This window comes from Camellia sinensis, chromosome 7 (genome assembly GCF_055761805.1).
Source record: "Camellia sinensis isolate YWXY chromosome 7, ASM5576180v1, whole genome shotgun sequence".
In the NCBI taxonomy this organism is placed as follows: Eukaryota; Viridiplantae; Streptophyta; class Magnoliopsida; order Ericales; family Theaceae; genus Camellia; species Camellia sinensis.
In genome coordinates this window covers 111,559,628-111,580,853 of record NC_138967.1, presented here as the reverse complement: position 1 = coordinate 111,580,853, position 21,226 = coordinate 111,559,628, and the positions used below count along the sequence as shown (strand labels likewise).

General features: G+C 38.1%; 1 protein-coding gene across 1 annotated transcript; it reads left to right on the top strand.

Annotated features, from left to right (window-relative positions):
• The first annotated feature begins 2,761 nt into the window (after nt 1–2,761).
• On the top strand, nt 2,762–10,013 carry LOC114299474 (putative disease resistance RPP8-like protein 2). Its single transcript, XM_082879091.1, has 4 exons — nt 2,762–3,108; nt 5,375–6,413; nt 7,199–9,018; nt 9,603–10,013. The coding sequence occupies exons 2-3, from the start codon at nt 5,534–5,536 to the stop codon at nt 9,016–9,018; spliced, it is 2,700 nt and encodes an 899-aa protein (XP_082735217.1). The 5' UTR covers nt 2,762–3,108; nt 5,375–5,533; the 3' UTR covers nt 9,603–10,013.
• Nucleotides 10,014–21,226: the final 11,213 nt, after the last annotated feature.

Here is a 21,226-nt window from a genome sequence, read left to right as displayed (position 1 = left end):
AATTAATAGAATTCAGCAATTGAAAGGTCTCAAGCCACATCTCTTTGTCCTCTCAAATATTTCATTTTTTGGTTTATGCATTCATTTTAATATTGATAGAGAATTAGACGTGTAGAAGAGTGAGCAACATTAAAATTATTTGAGATATGCAATTGTTGTGATGAAAAATAAAGGTTATCTGCCTTTTCTATGGCGACTTATCTGGTTATACCTCCAATTAAAACGTTAGGTGTGCTTCCATATCATCATTAAACGTTGCTTTATTTTTTTAGATACTTTATCTCACAATTGTTTGCATTTTGTGTTATGAAATTTATTACATCTGTGTTTGCTAAAGCTATTAGATGGACCTAATGTAAGAAGTGTACACTATTTCAATGTCATTCTTAGGATTATAAATACAAAAAATATACACAAAAAGTATATGAATAGACAAGATTTTACAAAATTTATTTGTGAGTCTCACTTCTTAAAATTCCTATAAATTATTTATTTTTTGTACTATATTTTATGTTTGGTTTCTTTATTTTTTTTATATAGTTTTCTTTGTTTTCTTTACAAGTTTATTTTTAAAAATTAATAAATAAATAATTAAATCATTTTTTATTTCAAACAATTTCATTTTTGTTTTTGCTATTGTTTCGGAAGTGGGTTTGGGTGGGCTTGGGGCTAAAATAGCCACAAAAAATAAAATAGGCGTTTTAGTCCAATAAGAAAAAATATCACAACCAACCCATAATCATTACATTCTTTCTCTCACAAAAAAGTCAAAAAAACCAAAAGCCCTTTCCAAACTAAGCTTTTTAGCCCCAAGCTAAAATAGTAAAAAAAAGCCAAAAAGCTAAAGTCAATCCACTTCCCAAACCAAGCCTTTATTTTTTTTTTTTCTTAAAGTAGTTATAGTTTTGGGCAATTATTTACTCTCTTTTTTTCTCCCTATATATTGTAATTTTGTGCATTTGAAGTGTATGAAGTTTTCACTAATACATTCGGAGATGCACTATGAAATAAGTATTATGCGAAAATCAAGTAAGAATAAAAAAATAAATAAAATAATACAATGAATGTGAAGCAAAGATTAGAGATCAAAACTCCCAAAACAAGCAAGTAAATCAAGTAGAATAAAATGTTTAACAATAGATATTTGAAAATTTGCAACAAAATTTTACAACTTTTCGTTTTGTTAAGAAAATTCTATTTGGTACTAGCTAAATAAAATGCTTTTAAAATATTTTTCTTTTAATTTGAAATTAAAACTATAGTAAATTTATGTAAGTATAATTGCTAATCATATTGTTTTACTTAATGTATAATGTTATATTGACTAGATTTTTCAGGTTTATTTTTTTAAGTATTTATATAGAAGTAAAAAATGTCGTTAGGAATAAATTTTTCCTTAATTTACTTATAAATTTTGCCCATACATTACTTTTAAATTTTGAATAAAAGCAAATATAAAATAATTGATTGAAAATATGTTGCATTTGTTATATTTCTTTTTCTGTGTGCAAAAAAAAAAAAAAATTAAAAATTACAATTCACATATATACAAATAATTATAAACATAACCCGTGCATAGCACGAGTGAAACACTAGTACTACCAAAATTGAAAATATGACCACATTGAAAGAAATTCTCCACTAATAGAATTTAACAGATCAATAGAAAAAATTTGAAACTAATTGGAGTACTTATTTGTGAGATGAGACTCATTGGTAAATATTTCAAAATTATTTTGAATATTCTAAAAGTAAAATGTATTGTATAAATTTAAAGATGGGGCACTTTTTCATAAATATCTTTTCACCTACTTCTGTTTTATTTAGTCCACATTATTTTCTTATATTCCAATAAGTCCTATGGGTGACATAGTTACCAAAATACCCCTAATAATATTCACATTTACAGTGTGAATGTTCCGTGACGTGAATATTCACACCATCAATGTGAATGTTAACATGTCAATGTAAATATTCACATTGTAAAATACAAATATTGACATCACCAAATTACTAATTGTTCAAAAAACATTTGTAAGGGTAAAAATGTCCACCTTAAGTATGAGAATTAGGATTTGATAGATCAAATGTCCAAATAATGAGATCTCTTAGAATATAAGAATATCTTATGAACTAATTGTGATACAAACACTTGAAAAAATATTTTCTAATAAATTTCCATTTAAAGATTAATGTGATGTATGCCCTGAATATTAATTTTTAATTTAAAAGTTAAAAAGTCATTTAAAAAGTTAAAAAATCAATAACTTATATTTAAAAAAAATAAAAATTTTTATTTTCTCTCTACTTTTTATATATTTTTATAAAAAAATCAAAATATTATTTTAAACATATTAATTTTATTTATCTTATATTTTAACAAAAAAAAAATAATAATTTAAAACTACTAAAATTTCTTGTCTTCAAATGAGACCGAAATAAAGACAGCAAAACCTCTTTTTTAATACAACAATGATTTAGACCACTAAAAAATAAACTACTAATAGCACTAATGTATTGAAAATGGTATAAAAAAAAAAAAAAAAAAAGCATAGAAAGTGGGCGGAGCTCACTGCCACATCATTAGTGTTCCTTCTAGTGCTCTATTTCTAGTGCTCCCAGACATTTTTCTTTTTAATAAAAGGTGGTGGTGTCGCCAAATCAGACCATTGGAATTTGAGAACAAAGTTGATTATTGAAAGGGAAAGTCGATTATTGAAAATTTATAATGACGAAAGAAAGCGCGTAGACGGGCTGGGTTGGTATCTTGGTCCCGGTGTGGTGTGGTGTGGTGGTGTCCTAACTCCCTGTGTGTACCGTTGTCCTCTTATTATGCCATTTTCATTCATCGAACCCAAAATCAGTAGTTCATGTTTGTGTGAATGGAGTTTACGAATTTTTTGAAAAGCAGTATTGTAACACTAGAAAATTAGCAGGCTTGGTGTGTCTAATGACTCTCGCAGTCTCTTTGCTCTCTTTGCAAAATCAAGAAAGTTTTGGTGTCAAAATATGTATACAAGGCTACTCTTACTCTTACAAGTTTCAGAAGATAACTTTACAAGGCCGATGATGAAAATCTTCAACATGAATCCTTCATCAGGCGCGCAGGTATTCATCGTGAACTCAATTCACACAAACATAAACTACTCTTTTTGGGTTTGATCAAATTTGTTAATACTATGTTTGGTTGGGGGATTTGGGGAGGGATTTGGAAAGGGAAATGGAAAAGGTAGGTAAAATGTGAATAAAACATGCCTATATTTCACATACTTTCACATACCTTTTCTCTTTCCCTTTCCAAATCCTTCTCCAAATCCCCAAACCAAACACAGCATAAAAGTTTGATTTGATACGTGATTCTTTAATAATTTTTCATCAAATTTTGATTTAGTGAAAAAAAAATCAAATGCTCCAATTCTCACTTCAAAATTTTAAATTTATCTCCAAAATATTCTTTCTTAAACTATTTTTGTCTTGATTTAATAATAAATTTGATACAAATTTAATAAATGAAAAAATTTGGTATAGAATTATGAATGGATTTAGGGGACACTTAGAGAAACTGGTTAAAAGTCAGCTTTTGATTTTTAATTTATTTTGAGTTACATTACTTCTTATATTTTTTATTTACATAAAGACAAAAAAAAAAAAAAAAAAAAAATCACCTTTTAACCAACTTCCCAAAACACACTTGACGGTAAAGATGCAGATGAGTTGATGCAGGGTACAAATCAAGGATGAGCTAAGAGTATCTCCAACTCATCATCTATATCTTCATATTTGAAGAAATTTTGCCTTCAACTCATCCTCTAAAATCATCTCCATTTGGAAGGCAGATGAATTGATCCTCCAAATATAGAGGGAGTATGAGAAATAGAGAAGTATCTCCATAATACTATTCATTGTATATTTTTTTATTATAATACAAATAACTTTTAATATGTAAATATATCATTAAAAAAATGAATCATAAATATTAAGTATATTTAACAAAAATTTAAAATTTAAATATTTATTATTGAACAAAAATTATTCATTTTTCGATGAAAATATTTTGGAAGGAAATCTTTAGAGAAGAAAATAATAATTGTGATGGATGTTTGAGTGAATAGAAAAATATTTTATATCATTTTTTGAATAAAAAATATATTTTTATCTTCTAATTGAAAGTGTTGAGTCGGAAATGCTCTAAGCTAAGTTATATGTTAGACTTAGCGGCGGAGAGTTAACGGAGTTATTAATAGTAAGTTTTAATGAATTGACACATGTAAACTAAGCAAAAGATCTCAAGTCCGCGTTGGCCCACCGAAGTTATCACCTACCCTAATTAAACCAAAGACTAAAATTTTTAATTAAGCATTATTTAAGTATTACAAGAAGGTGTTTTTATTTGTTTATTACCAATTAAGTTTTATTTGTCGGGCCTGGTTTGAGATTATCATTTAATTGGCTTGTTGCATATTGCAAGCTAATTAGGATCTGCTTTTTACATAATTTTGTTTTTTTCTCTCATTATTCTATTAGATGTAATATGTTTTATCGCTTGTGTTACATAATTCATCAATATATTTTATTTTATTGATAATTTTATTTTTTTATTTGATACATGTGTGAACCATGTTGGGGCCTTTAAGTATTGATGCTGCTGGTTGCCGTAGCTTCCTTTTTTATTGATGTATTTTTGTGTACTCCTTGTGCTCTGCTTTGCAACAATAAATTTCTTTTTTATTGATGAAAAAAAAAAAAAAGTTTTAATAGTGGGTGCTTCTATTCATCAAGTTAGAAAGTGTTACTCTATGAAGCATGGACACTCCAAAATTAGTGCCGTGACGGTATCCGACGCGGGGACATGTCGGGGACATGTACGGGACACGCCAGATGGCGTGTCCCTTTAATTTAATGATTTTTTTGTAGGGGATAACACAGGGACACGGCGGGGACACGCGTGTCCACATGGGGACACGGTATGGGACACGGCAGGGCTTTTTTTTTTTTAATCTTGTGCCTCTCTTATTTAGTACTTTTGTGAAAAATATTGTTGGATGTTGAATGTTTTTCCCTTCTCGTCTTAGTTCTTGTCATCGTTTATTGTGAATTTTTTGTGAATGGATAATCTATTAATTTGTTTAAATGTAATGGTTATATTTATTCAATTAATGTTACTATGTTAGTGTTTGTTAATTTTAATTTAGGATGAATGTCATATGAATCTACATAACACATAAAAATATATAAAATAAATAAAATACAATTCGCCGTGTCCCCCGCCGTGTCCCCATTTTTTGGAAATTGCCGTGTCCCGTGTCCGTGTCTGTATCCGTATCCGTGTCCGTGTCCGTGTCCGTGCTTCATAGGTGTTACTTGTATTGATCAGATAACTCATAAGCTGTTCGTCAATTGAGGCCGAAGAAAAATGGCTGAGGCTGTTGTCTCTTTTGCGGTGGAAAGAATTGAGGATTTGCTGATTCACAAAGCAAATTTATTATATGGAGTGCGTAGCCAAGTTCGAGGTATGTTGGCAGAGTGAAGGGGTATGAGGCCCTTTTTAAAAGATGCAGATGCAAGACAAGATGAACACAAGAGCATTAGTAAATTGGTGGTGGAAATAAGAGATGTTGCTTATAATGCAGAGGATGTGATTGAAACTTTTGTATTTAAATTTGAGCCGAGGGGAAGACGAGGCATCATACACATTCTCAAGAGAAGTGTTCGCATCTTCAGTGAAGTTATAACTTTGTACAAGATTAGGTCTCAGATTGTAACTATTCAAAGGCTTCATGCAAATTTACCAAGCTTGAGTCTAAGAGCTTTGATGGAAATAGGAAGTGCAACTTCTCGACACCTAGAGCAGACTTTTTCTCAAGTTGGTGACGAATATTTTATTGGTATTGAGCAAGACATAGAGGTATTAGCAGCGCAATTGGTGAGTGAAGAAGCCGAACACTGTAAGGTTGTTTTGATTTGGGGCATGGGTGGTGTTGGGAAGACTACCCTTGCTAGGAAGGCTTACCAACACACAGATGTTAGGCGCCATTTTGATGCCTTCGCTTGGGCTTTCATATCTCAACAATGGAAGCTAAAAGATGTTTTGCATAACATCCTAATTCAACTCATTCCAGGGAAGAAGGATGAGATTGTGAATATGGAAAATGATAGGTTAGCCCGCAAACAACTCGATGAAGTCCAACAACAGAAAAAGTGTTTGGTTGTTCTTGATGACGTTTGGTCTTCGGAAGGATTTGATGAGTTGTCACGAGTTTTTTCTGGTGTAAATACGAAAATAATCCTTACTACTCGTAAAGCAAATGTAGCAGGGTATCAAAATTGTTTCATCTTACAGCGAAACCTTTTAAGCGAAGTGGAGAGCTGGGAGCTATTTGCAAGAAAGGCTTTCCCCAAAGCGGCGGCTAAAGGTTAGCTTATCCTGAAACTTCAGACATTTATCAACTAACTCTACAATTCATTACTACATAAGTAGAATAGAACCGTCACCTTTTATTAGATCTAACTTATACTCTTATTGTGTCAATTTTAGAGTAATGATATTCACTCTCTAGATTTAGTCTCTCACTTTCTTTTCTTTTGAAAGATTAAGGGTTCGTTTGGAAATTGACTTTTTATTATTAATAATGATTTTTAGCTTTTTACAGAAGGATATATAAAAAATAGAGAGAATGGTTTGACAACTTGTAGTTTCTTTTTAGTTTTTTAGCTAAAATGTTTGGTTCCCAAACATAACCTAACAGTTTAAAAAATTGAGGGGGTAGGACTTAAAATGGAACATGAATTCCATTACTCATTTTATCTTCAGTAAAATATCAATCACAATTTTTAATTTTTTAGTTTAATTTAGAACAAAACAAAATCTTTAATTTTATCAAAGAATTGGTAAATTCTTGAGAATAATGAATACACATCTATGTTGATAAATTTTATCTTTTACAATTGCTAAAAGCTTCCATCTATTTTAGATTTTTTAATTTGTCATTTAAATAAATATGTTATTAAGTTTTGACCCTCATTTCCAACAATCTCAGAGGAAAAGCAAAATCATAACTCTCATATGAGAGGCCTTTGGTGGTGTAAAACATTTTGCAAACTCTTTAGATTGCATAAGCCAAACTACCACACTTTGTTAATCCAACTAATAAATGGGGTCTTCTATGCATTTATAAATATGCACTTTGTTTCATTGCAGACTTCGAAGACTATCCAATGATGGAGAAGTTAGGAAGGGAAATGGTTCAACATTGCGGGGGCTTGCCACTAGCCATTGTAGAACTCGGAGGACTTCTAGGAACAAAGAAGACCTTGAATGAGTGGCAGACAATTTATCAAAAATATCGAAAGAGAGAGTTCCAGATTGGTGGATATGGTAATATTGCATTGGATGTGTTAGCTCTAAGTTACCAAGATTTATCATATAAGCTAAAGACATGTTTTCTCTATCTGGGCATTTATGCAAAGGATCTTGACATTGAAGTAGACATACTATATCAATTGTGGATGGCTGAAGGCATCATATCCCGTGAGGAAAGAGGAGAAGAAGAAACAATGATGGATGTTGCAGAACGTTATTTGGGTGAATTAGCAGAGAGGTCTATGGTTCAAGTGGAATTTAAGGAGAAGGTTGAGTATTCAACAATTACAGAAAGCAAAAGGTTTAAAAGTTGTCGACTTCATGGCCTCATGCTAGATTTATGTATGTTAAAAGTACGGGAGGAAAGCTTTTTTAAAACCGTTGATTGTAGGGGCATACATAATCAAGAACTGCATCCATGTTTTTCATCCTTGGCAACATCAACTGATGGTAGCAATAGCAATAAAATACGCAGACTTGCTACCTATCTAGATGAGAATAGTGACCTTCCCCTCTTCGACTTCAAACAAGAAGAAATAGCTCGACCTATTCGGGCAATTTTATTCTTCATCTGTAGCTACATTAACTATCCATTTGGTGAACAATTGATCCATTTGTGCAAAAATTCCATATGTCTCAGAGTGATTCATTTCCATGGAGATGAATCAGGGGACTTTACTGATGGAAAACCGAAAGAGTTACCAAAAGAAATAGGAAACCTAATCTTTTTACGGTATTTGGGTTTAAAGGATACTGGATTCACAAAGTTGCCATCATCAGTAGGCAACCTGAAATACGTGCAAACCCTTGATTTGCGGACCACAGATGAGATCAGTGTGCCAAATGTGCTATGGAAGATGGAAAGTTTGGTACATCTTTATCTTCCTTATTACCATCTATTTTCTACAGAAGGCAAACTAAGAGTGGATGGCTTGAGCAACCTGGAGACTCTAGAAAACTTTGCCCTGGATAAGGTTGATGTTAAAGGTCTCTTCGAATTAACCAACCTCCGAAGGCTAGGAGAAGTACGCATACAAGGAAAACAAAAGAACTTGCCAGAGGTCGTCAACTACCTCCTCAATAGCAAGAAACTACAACACACTTCCATTTTTATAGTTCACTGTGATTTTTGTTCAGATGAAGAACTAAGCCTTCTGAGACAACTATTTAGTTGTGATTGCCTTGTTGGATTGACAATAATTGGGATCATAGATAAGCTACCAGAATACAACCGCAATTTTTATCGAAGCCTTGCCAGTTTAACCCTGTCTGGTTCACAACTTAAGGAAGATCCAATAGCAACACTGGAGCAGATGCCTAACTTAAGGATTCTCGTCTTAGTTGATGCCTTTGCAGGAAAGAATCATTTGGTTTTCTCAGCCTACGGTTTTCCTCAGCTCGAGCGTCTGAGACTCCATTCTTTGGAAATTGGGGAATGGATGATAGAAGAAGGAGCCATGCCTACTCTTTCTTTTCTAAGCATTGGATCTTGCAAGAATTTGATGATGCTTCCAGATGGATTGAGATTCATCACTACCCTCCAAGAATTGGATATTATGGAGATGCCTGAAGCATTCAAAGACCGGCTTCGAATGGTCAACGACAAAGAAGGAGAGGATCTTCACAAATTTCATATCCCTTCGGTTCGTTTTTCTTAGGTAAATTATCCCTTTTTGGTTGAATTCAAGAAGAAACAGTTAGTATTTTAATATGCCACGATCTCATGATTATGATCTTCGATACTAATAAGCACAAAAATTTTAAGGCTTTTACATGGTATCTCTGGCTTGAATTACATAATATATTCGGGAACCAAAATTTATTATTATAAAACAATTCTTGCTGGAGTGAGATAGCCTGTGGTGTTGGGATCTTGACTTGCCGTCCATCCCTCTGGGAAAATGGAGAATTGGAATTAGAATTGGAAAGGAAACTTGCCCCTATTGGGGGATATTGAATAACTATAACACATCAGTATTCTCATGCTTTTATTCACTAGTACTACTGTCATATTCCTATTCATTATGTTTCTTATATGTTTATATATGCTCAAATCAATTTCAGAAGAAAATTTGAAAGTTAGACCGAAAATTTGAAAGTTTATATATGCTTCTGTATACTGATATGATTTTAATCCTTTCTTTTTTTTTTGGGTGAAAGTTTGACCGAAAATGAATATGATTGGGCTTAATCAAAATCCAAATCAGGAAATTTTGTTTACCAATTTTCTAATTTGTTGCAGGATGATGATAAGGTCTTAGTGCCCTGTAAATGAATTACGCTGCTTGTCCCTCTTATTTTGTTGGTCTAATACTGATGTCTGTGGTTTAGCTGGAAGGTCTTAGAAGGGGCTTTGAAGCTATCGAGGCTTTGTGCATGTCGACATATGCTTTTAGATGGTTCACATGTCGACATTTATATAGTTCTACTTAATTTGGTACAGCTAGTCTGGTCAGAGACTTATGTGGACTGTAATTTGTTTGGTTTATTGGAAGACATTAGTATGTGATTTTTGCATGTTAAGTTTTCACTTTACTGTTACTAAAGACTTGGTTGGCTGTTCATACAGCTCATGTTCTATAGCTAATAAGATCAGCTAGTTCTGGTATGTACTTGTTCAGTTTTATATATTTTTATATGAACTATTTTGTTTTTCCTTTTTCTTTTTCAAGAAAAAGAAGCAGCCTTGAAAGTGCAACTCATTTTGAAAAACTACAATGAGAAAAGAAAGAACCAGCATGAGTTTAAAAAAATAAAAAATAAAAAAAAAATAAATCTTTGTCAATGGATATTGCATAAGAAAATATGAAATTCAAACTATCTATATCAGAAAATATACAACTGCCAGAGCATAGCCAAACACACTACCGTTTTATTAAATTGCCAATAATCCATACCATTAGGTAAATAACTAATTAATAGCTAGTTATGTATTCCAGAGTATTTTTAACATTTATTCTCCTCTTCAACAAGAGAAGAAAGCAAAAAAACAACTATAAATGTTGAAATTTTTAATCAGCCTTTTCTGATAGCGGTCATGAGGGATGCAATTTCTTTGCTGCGCTTTTGGAAATAAACAACTATCTTATCTCTGGGAGGTAACTTGTCCTTGATCACGGGGTGGTTGAGAAAATTGTTCATCCAAGCAGTGGTGTTGGGGAATTGGTTTTGGTCTACAATTTTCATGGACTCAACTACTTCCCAAACAGGAATTTGAAAGCCAAGGGTTTTTAAAAAAAAAATGTCAATGGATATTGTGTGGGTGATTTTCCGACCACACTGCCCGCCTAGTTATCAGCTGGAGAGCACTGGCAGAATAGATGGCTTCAGCAAACCTGCAACAGAAAGAAAAGGGCTCCGGCGGTGGCTCCTCCACCCGGGGGCACTCCGACGATCAAGTCAGTATATCTCTCAAAGATAATCAAGTGCTAAACTCACAAGCTTGAGTATAAAACTGTGTACCTTAGACCCACGGGGGTGCCTCTCTTTTATAGTTTACTCAATCCAAGTCCCACTAGAAGCCTGACTTCTATGGACTCCAATTCAATACTGATTTGGACTCTTCAATAGATAAAGATAAACTTCCTAAGTGTTTTATCCTTATCTTGGCTAAGTCTTCTCTTTTCTCTAGGACTCTTGCCCCTTATCCATCTCTCCGCTTATCTCAGATTCCGATATCCTCGGAGATTACCTCGGCCTCACCAAAAGGTAACCTAGGCGTAACTACCACGACACGTGGCACCTCGGCTGACACGTCGGCGTCACCTTGCCACGTGTTGGTATTCAGAAAATACATCCCCACAACTGCCCCCTAGGTTCTATTACCTCGGCATTCTGAGGTGATGGAACCTATGTCTGTATTTTCTTCTAGTACCTCGGCGAAAGAACTTTTGGCCGAGAACATTCATTTTAGGCCGACATGCCATCATCAAAGAACAAGAACTCAAACGAACTCCTCCACGCGCATGAGCTGTCATGCACCTTTTCTCAACCGTTCCCCTTATGTGTTCCGTCTTCATTGGTCCGTGTCTGTGACGCACTTGTAAGCCGTCTTTCATCCGTCTGCGCCGTCTGACGTACGCGTTCCTCCAGGTGCAATAAATGCCGTGTTTTGCCGCCGTTTCAAGTTTTTTTACAAAACTTTTTCCCCCTTTCTTTTCGTCTCTTTACTTTTGTTTTCGATTTTCTGGCTTTCTCTCTCTCTTAAACCTTCTCAAATCCGCCATTGCTCTAGCTCCCAGCTCTGCAACCGTCTTCATTCTTCTTTTGAAGCTTTCGCCGTTCCGTCGTGTCTGCAACCGTTGCCTTACCTCGGCGACCTTTTATTCCGGCTTCATTGTTCTGGTAAGCCTCTGCTCCTCTTATTCCAAATTTCTTCTTTGTGTTTTCGTTTACTTGCTGCCATTATTGCTTTGTTTCAAACCTTTGATTTTGCGGAACTATTCATCTGGACGCGTTTATTCCATGATTTCACTCATGTCTTAAACACTTGTACTGTTTCAATACTTTTTTGCCTTTGTTCTTGAGCCTGTATTTCTTTCACTTTTGAGAACCATACCTCTGTTCTTGATTCTGAAACGTCATTCTTTGTTTCTTGTTTCCTGTGTTGTTTTCCAAATCTCTGCCTTTAATTCTTGCTTTCAATCCTTGCCTTCATAGATTTAGGTTTGGGTTTTGTCTGTAGAACCTTCAATTTTTAAGGAAAACTAAAACAAGCCTTATCAATCCTTACCTAGGGTTTTTCCGAGGTCCTAATAACCCCTTAAGAGAACCTTCTTTCTGAAACCTAGCCCTCTGACTTTAGGCCGACGTTATGGGCATGTGGAGACATAGGGTTGATACCCCGACCAAACTTGAGTACTTTAGGCGGGAGTTCTCTATTCCTACCGATGTCCATCTGAGGCTAGCTGAAAATAATGACTCTATCATGCCCACAGATGATTCAATGCCCTTTCTTATAGTAACTTTTACTGAGTGCGGACTCCAGCTTCCACTTAATCCCTTTTTTCGCGAGGTTCTCCACTACTATAGGTTGAACCCCATGCAACTTACCATCAACTCCTATCGAGTGATTAATGGTATCATAGCCCTAGCTAGGCAGGAGAATGTTAGGATCACCCTTGCCGATGTACAATATTGTTATACCATGTGTCCCCTTAACCTGAAAGAAAAAGGTTACGTCTACTACCTCAAGCCGAGGTCTACTGAATTCAAAATTGTAGCCGACCTCCCGGACTCCAACAAGGGAGCCGGGGATGACTTTGTCATTGCTTCGGGAAATTGGGAATTTGGTCCAAACGAAGATGTTCACCTCTACCCACTTCCTCGAACAGTTAAAGAGGGCAAGGGTAAGAGCCCAGCGTCAATACTTAGTTATTTCTTTTCCAAGTCTTCAAAACTTTGTCTGTTTCTAATGTCTGTTTGTTTGTCCTGCAAATCTTCATCAGCCACCAAAAAACTTCCTCCAATCCTTCTTCCCAGGAAAAGATCTAAAGAAGCTCCTAGATCTTCCAATCCACAAGCGTAAGGCTCCCCTGTTACTGAATTTTATTCCCACATACAAATCCACACTGCCTGACGTCCCAAAAAGAAAGAAGAAGAGCCTATCTCCTCCCTCTGCTACCACTCTACAAACAGCATCAACATCTCGCGCTGACCAAGGGTCAACCTCTGATCCAGCCGACCAACCATCAACTTCTGCTCCATACCTAATCCCAATACCAGAAAGAAAACGTCGGCGAAGACTCGTAAAAACTGCCGAGATGGTTCGCCCAAAGCCTGTCGCCCAAGATCTCCTAGCTGACCTTCCAACCGACGTCGATGCTGTTCCGTCCCAACCTTTGCCCCCACCGAAGCCAAGAAGAACCAAGAAGGCCCAGCCTAAGGCCAAGGCTACTGAGGTTGAGGCTGAGGATGCTCTACCCATCTCCAAGCTGGCTGAAAGCAGCAAATCTCAACCTTCCGCTAGGAAGAGGCGTGCAGAATCCCAGCCATCACAATCTACTCAACTCAAGAAGCCGAGGTCATCGTCTGCGACGACCTCGGGGTCCAAAAAATCTGATGTTCCTTGGGCTCCCCAGATTACTCTGGAAGATAGGCCCATAATGACCAATGAAAGCGCCGATAACATAAATGTCGGCGTTGCCCTTACTATGGCGCTGCTCCTTCCTGGTGATTTGGAGCAGAATGCCGGGTATAGTGAATATGAGAACTATGGCCTAATGCTCCAGCACTCTGTTCAAGTAAGTGTTCCTGCTTGGTACTTTTTCTTCCATTCTGTTTTGTACTTAAAAATATTTTCTAACACTTCTGTTTTCTTTCAGGCCATCCAGCATGCCCACTCATTTTCAATACAGTCTTTCCAGAATCGAGAGAAGCTGGTCGACCTGAGGAGGGAGGTTTCTGCCCTCAAAAAGGAGAACAAAACTCTTCTTTCAAAAATTAAAAAGCTGGAAGACCAAGCTGAGGCTGCCACCAAAGCCCAAACCTTAGCCGAGGAAAAGGCCGAATCTGCTGAGGCCATTAAGACAGTTGCTGAATCCCAAAAGAAAGAGGCCGAGGCGAGAGCGGCCCAAGCCGAAAAGGAACTTCAGGAAGCCTTGGCCACAAAGGAAGCCGAAATCAAAGAGGCTGATGAGAAGGCATATGCTCAGGGCGTGGCCGATGTCACTGAGGATTACAAGCTTCAAGTCAGGCAGGCATGCAACAGGGGATTTTCCCTTGATTGGATGTCCCTGATAAAAAAACTTGATCTCCCTGTTGACTCGCCTTTCCGCAATGCCGATGCTATTCCTCTTCCATTTCCTCCTCTTCCACCACCAAGTCAGGCCGAAGAAGAATCTGAGTCTGAGTCTGAAACCGAGGATGGGGATAACAATGATGATGAGGCCTTGGTAAGGAAATCCAAGGATGCTGCTGAGGTCAAGTCCCCTCCTCTATCTGAGCAAGTCATGGACTTAACTTTGGATGAAGAGGGTGATGAGGTTGGGGAGGCGCTCAGGGAAGCTGTTACAGGGCAATTATCATTCGACCTTCTCTTAGCTGAAAGAAGTCTTGACAAAATGCTTGCAGAGATTGATGCCGAGCTGGCTGCAGAGAAGGCTGCCGAAGTAGTTCCCTAGGAATCTGCCGAGGTCCAAACCCAAATCGCTCCTGAAACTGAAGAATCATAACTTTGGATGTCTTTCGTACTCTTTTTGTTTCTTTGGATAATATAAGCTTTTCTGTACTTCTGGTTTTGAAACAATGTAAGCTCTTCTAGTTAGCTGATGTATCTTCTGCTTCTGTTGAATACAACTTTATTTCTAGTTGGCCGTAGTGCCTTCTTTGTATACAACTGCAACTGTTTTCGTCTGAGCGTTTTAATCTTTAATTTCTCTTGATTGCGTCTATATGATTCTATACTTAGAATACTTTGCATGCCCTTCATATCTTGCCATTTTTGTGCAATCTTCTTGGGGTTACATATCTCGGGTTTAATAACTACAAGTTTTACTTCGGCAAGATACTGACCTGCAAACTTTTCATAAGTTTTAACAAGTGTAAAACATATACTATTCAATGCCAATTTTGCAAACTTTTTGCCAAGTTTCAACAAGTATTTAAACAGTGATCTCGGTCTAACCTACTTGTAAATTGTTGCAAATTTCAACAAGTGTTAACATATACTGTAAATTTTTCTCAAGTTCTAACAATGATCAACTTGTAAATTGCTATAGATTTCAACAAGCGTTTAAACAATATACTTAGTTTTTACCTCAACCTGTAAATTGCTGTAAATTTCAATAGATGATCTCATGTCGGCTTAACATTATCTTGTAAATTGCTACAAATTTCAACAAGTGTTAAGCATCTTCTTTGGTTGGATCAACCTGTAGATTGCTATAAGTGTGCAAACTATAACCTCGGTTTCACTTCGGCTTGTAAATTGCTACAAATTTTAACAAGTGAAGAGAAACAATAATCTCGGCTTAACTTCAACTTGTAAATTGCTACAAATTTCAACAAGTGAAGATAAGGAATCAGCTTAACTCCAACTTGTAAATTGCTACAAATTTTAACAAGTGAAGAGAAACAGTAATCTCGGCTTAACTTCAACTTGTAAATTGCTACAAATTTCAACAAGTGAAGATAAGGAATCAGCTTAACTCTAACTTGTAAATTGCTACAAATTTCAACAAGTGAATTAAGGAATAATCTCGGCTTAACTTCGACTTGTAAATTGCTACAAATTTTAACAAGTGAAGATAAGGAATCAGCTTAATTCCAACTTGTAAATTGCTACTGTTAGGTTTTATTTCTTGGCAATCCCGTTTGACAAAACTCCTTTGAGTTGTAATTTTGTTCGTTTTTTTATTTCAGTGAGGCTATGAGTTGTTAGATGCGAATCCAACCCGAATCAAGCATTTCAGAGAAGTTTGTGATGATAAAGCGTTCAAGATTGCCACTTCGCTGATTATGACGGGGATCGAGCTGCCCGGTCAGCTCGCGGGGGTCCAGGGGGCAGCGCCCCTTGGCGGGTCCGGGGCAGCGCCACGGCGGGGTTGAGGGGCAGCGCCCCCGAAGCAAAATGCAAAAATGCATTCAAAGTTGCCTGTCCGATCATGTTATTTTTTTCCAGTTTTTCCATTTTTGGCCTTCCCGCTCGAGCGGGGAAAGGGACGCTCGAGCGGGGATTGGAAGCTCTCAGCATCTCTGCAGTCGCTTGTAAAAATACTGGAATGTGTGATTTTACGCTCGAGCGGATGCTCCTACGCTCGAGCGCATCTCAGTTTGTTCGCACGCAGTTTTTGGTCAGTCCGCTCGAGCGGGCTGTGTTGAGCTCGAGCGGAGATCGCGGGACAGATTCTATAAATTCGCGTGTTGGGTCAGATTTTAGGGAGGACTTCTCCAGATCTTCTTTTTGGGTTCTAGGGTTTATATCTGGGGATACTTTGGGAGTTTTCTTTGATGTTTTTATTGAGTATTCAACTCATGATCTAAAGAGAGTACATCAAAGGTTTGTTTGTTATACACAAAAGAGAGAGTTATTCTTCAGTTGTGGATTCTGAAGAATTCGAGCCTGAAGCTTTGGTGGAATCCGGAGTGGCTCATCAGAAAGACAATTCCGTGGTGAAGATGGGGTTGGAAGAGGCACATAGAGGTTGGTTCAATTAGGCGTTGTGGATTCGCTAGGTAATTGAGAGTATACCTGTGTAATTCCTTTAATTCTTCTTAGTGGATTGTTCTTGTGGCTGTTGCCCGTGGTTTTTTGATCACAGTTGGAGGTGTCCAATTGTGGTTTTTTCCACGTTAAAATCGTTGTGTCTCTTTGTGTTGATTGTTTGATTGTTTGATTGGGATTGTTATATTCTGCTTAAAATTGATACATAATCACAAATCAACATCTAGGGGATTCCTAGATTTTTCAGCTACAAATTTCAACAAGTGAATTAAGGAATAATCTCGGCTTAACTTCGACTTGTAAATTGCTACAAATTTCAACAAGTGAAGATAAGGAATCAGCATAATTCCAACTTGTAAATTGCTACAAATTTCAACAAGTGAATTAAGGAATAATCTCGGCTTAACTTCGACTTGTAAATTGCTACAAATTTCAACAAGTGAAGATAAGGAATCAGCTTAATTCCAACTTGTAAATTGCTACAGATTTCAACAAGTGAATTAAGGAATAATCTCGGCTTAATTTCGACTTGTAAATTGCTACAAATTTCAACAAGTGAAGATAAGGAATCAGTTTAATTCCAACTTGTAAATTGCTACAAATTTCAACAAGTGAATTAAGTGTTTCTGTCTTCTCTCTGCCCCCAATGTGAACCTGAGTTCTACTTGGGTTCTCATTGTTCATGTCTCAAAAAACACCAATATGTAACTTTATCAAATATATGCGTTTTAAGAAAAGGGAAAAGTTTTTATTGATGACATCGGCCAAAAATAGTGCACATTTAATGATAGAAGAATTTCAAATTACAAGTGTTCCAAGGTCTTGGCAGTGCTTTGCCTTCGTTATCTTCAAGTCGATAAGCTCCATTGCCTAATACCGAAGTAATTTTGTACGGTCCTTCCCAGTTTGGGCCGAGCTTGCCCTCTCTGGGATCTTTCTTGTTGCTGACGAATTTTCTCAGGACTAGGTCGCCGACTTGAAAATCTCTTGGATTGACCTTCTTGTTGTAAGCTCTGGCAAGCTGTTGCTGGTATACTGCGAGCTGTATTGCAGCTTTCTCTCTTCGTTCTTCTAAAAGATCCAGATCTCGGGCTAAAAGTATGTCGTTGGTGCCATTCTCTAGTCCTTGGGTCCTGATCCCTGGGATGCCGATCTCTAATGGGATGACAGCTTCTGTGCCATAAGCCATGGCAAAGGGGGATTCCCCTGTTGATCTTCTCGGCGTAGTCCGATATGCCCAAAGCACATTGGGCAACTCGTCTACCCACTTTCCTTTTGCTTCCTGCAGCCTCTTCTTTATTTCATCAAAAATTACTTTGTTGGATGCTTCTGCTTGACCATTACTTTGGGGAAAACTTGGTGTTGAAAAGTAGTTCTTGATCTTGAATTTGGCGCAAAAGTTCTTGATGAGTTTGCTGTCAAACTGTGTTTCGTTGTCAGCAACTATTGCTCTTGGAATGCCAAATCTGGTGATGATGTTTCTCTATATAAAATTCTTGACGTCCACATCTCGAATTTTGGCAAGAAGTTCTGCCTTTATCCACTTCGTAAAGTAATCTGTTGCCACCAGCAGGTATTTTCTCTGTCCAGTTGCCTGGGGAAGTTGCCCAACAAGATCCATGCCCCATTGGCCAAACGGCCAAGGGCTGGATACTGGGTTCAGGTCAGCAGCTGGCTGATGTATCAAAGGTGCAAACCTTTGGCATCGTTCACACTTCTTCACGTAGGCTTCAGCATCCTTTTGCATGTAGGGCCACCAATACCCCTGGGTAATGGCCTTGTGGGCTAATGATCTGCCCCCAGCGTGGCTTCCACAAATTCCTTCATGAATTTCATATAGGAAATCTTCAACCTACAAAGGGTGTACGCACCTTAAAAAGTGTCCAGTGAAGGATCTTCTGTAAAGATGTCCATCTTCTGTCAGACAGAATCTTGCAGATTTTAATCTGACTTTGTGTGCCTCCTTACGATCTTCTGGCAACTTTCTTTCTTCCAAGAATGCAACAATTGCATCCATCTAGCTTGGCCCCATGTCCACACACATTGCTTGCTATTTTGTGTTCTCTGGTTCTATGCTCGAGCCCGACATATAGTCGATCATAATTGTCCTTGTTTTTCCAGTTTGCATTGAACTTGCCAGGTTAGCCAACGCGTCGGCGTGGGTGTTGTCATATCGGCTGACTTGGAGTAGACGGCAGTTCTGAAATAGGGCTGCCAATCTGATGACCTTTTTTGCATATGCCGACATTCTTTCATCCCTGGCTGCAAATTCACCTGTTGACTGGTTAACAATAAGTTGTGAATCACAAAAAACTATTACCTCATCTGCTTCTGCTGCTGCTGCCAGTTTTAGCCCTACAATTAATGCTTCGTATTCCGCTTCATTGTTTGAGGCCTTGAACCCCAAACGGATGGACTGTTCTATTATTTCTCCATCTGGAGATATCAGCAGTACTCCTGCCTCCGCTCCTTGACGGTTTGAACTTCCATCGACGAATAGTCTGAATGAATCGCCGATGTAGATGCTGCAGGGTCTGAGTTTTTCTTTCCTTTGCTCTTTTGCCTTTGGCTGGGATTCTCCTTGCTTGCTGGGACATTGCTCATCCTGGCTCAACGGAGCCTGATGTTTGATGGTTTCGGGCGTGAATTCTGCCACGAAGTAGGCCAAAACTTGGCCTTTAATTGCTGTTCTCGGCCTGAACTCCAGGTCATACTGGCCCAGGGCTACTGCCCATCTTGCTATCTTTCCTATTAAGTCTCCTTGTTGCAATAAGGACTTCAATGGGTGCTCTGTTAGGACCACAATCTTGTGTGCCTGAAAGTAATGGTTCAACTTCTTTGAAGCCATTACTAAGGCTAGCATTAATTTTTCCAGTGGTAGATACCTTGTTTCTGCATCGGCCAAGGTTTTGCTTACATAATAAACAGCCTTTTGCTTCCCTTTTTCTTCTCGGATTAGTACTGCACTGACTGCGTGTTCTGAAACTACCAAGTACAAAAACAGTTCTTCCCCTGGTTCTGCAAATTCACCTGTTGACTGCGCACTTTGATGCATTGAGTCAGAGCCGGTATGTTTTAAGTATATCAAAGACTTCTTTTAGGTCGGCAAGATGGCTCTTAGATTCCTTGGTCTTCACGACCATGTCATCGATGTAGACTTCTACCGTTTTGCCAATCAGGTGCCTGAACATCTTTGTTACTAGCCTTTGGTAAGTTGCTCCTCCGTTTTTCAACCCAAAAGGCATTACCTTGTAACAGTATAAGCCTTTAGGGGTGATGAACGCGGTCTTCTCCTCATCTGGAGGGTACATGGCAATCTGGTGGTACCCCCTGTATGCATCCAAAAAACTCATCCTTTCGTGCCCTGAAGTTGCATCTACTAGCTGGTCAATCTTGGGCAAAGGAAAGCTGTCTTTGGGGCAGGCTTTGTTGAGGCCGGTGAAGTCTACACAGACCCTCCATTTGCCGTTCTTCTTTTTCACTACTACTGTGTTGGACAGCCATGTTGGGTAGTGAACTTCTCGGATGGCCCTGGCTTCCAGAAGTTTGTCTACTTCTTCTTCTACTGCTTCGACGTGCATCAACGTCGGTCTTCTGGCTCGTTGAATCACAGGTTTTGCCGACCTGTCGACATTCAGTCTGTGGCAAGTGACCTCGGGGTCAATGCCAGGCATTTCATAAGGTGTCTAGGCGAACATCTCAATGTTGGCTCTCAAAAAATCTTCCAGTTCTCTTTCCTCTTCTTCAGCTAAGCCTGAACCGAGAAGAAAGAAGCGTTCTTCGTCGCCCTCCTGGACAAGGATTTTCTTTAGTTTCTCTTCACTCTTTTCGGTTGGCTCCTTGCCGACATCATCTAGGACCTCCATGTCCTTGTCTTCAATCTCTGCCTCTTTTGGCTCTCGAATGCTGCAAGTAGACTTCGTTGCTGCCATGGAGCAACTTTTTGCCTGCAGTTGATCTCCTCTGACTTCTTCAATCCCATGCTCTGTGGGGAACCGTAGTAGTTGATGCAATGTTGAGGGAACTGCCCCCATTGCATGCAACCATGGTCTTCCCAAGATGATGTTATATGGTGAGGGTGTGTCAATCACCATAAATTCTGTTTTGATCTTCTTAGTACCAGCTTGTACTTTCACGCTTGCCGCGCCCAGTGGCCATGTCGGCGTTCCATTGATGCCGACCATAGGGTTGCTGGATTGTTCCAGGTCGTCAGGATGAAGGCCCAGCTCCTTGTAACATCTGACGTACATGATGTCACAAGAGCTGCCTTGATCTATTAGGATGCATTTTACTTGGCATTCCCCAACCTGGAGGGATACTACCAAGGCATCATTATGCGAATGCTGGACTATCTCTAGGTCGGCCTCAGTGAAGGTTATCATTGGTCCTTGGCATTCTTCAGGCCGAGGTCTTTTGTGTCCGACCTGGTTCACGTGCTGTAGGTGTTTTACTCTTTGGGTTTCTCCCCGAATGTCGCTTTCGTTCACCTTTGAGTGAATTACATTAACCACCCGTGGTCCTCCTGCCTGTGGTTGTTGTGCTGGGAGAGGCGGAGCTGCAGGTGCTTGAGGCAATCTTGCCTGTTCTGCTCTTGTTCTGGCCTCATCAATAAGGTCCCTCAGATGGCCTTGCCTTACCAAGTCTTCTAAGTGTGCTTTTAGGGCTTTGCAACCTTGAGTTGGGTGCCCTTCTTCATTGTGGTA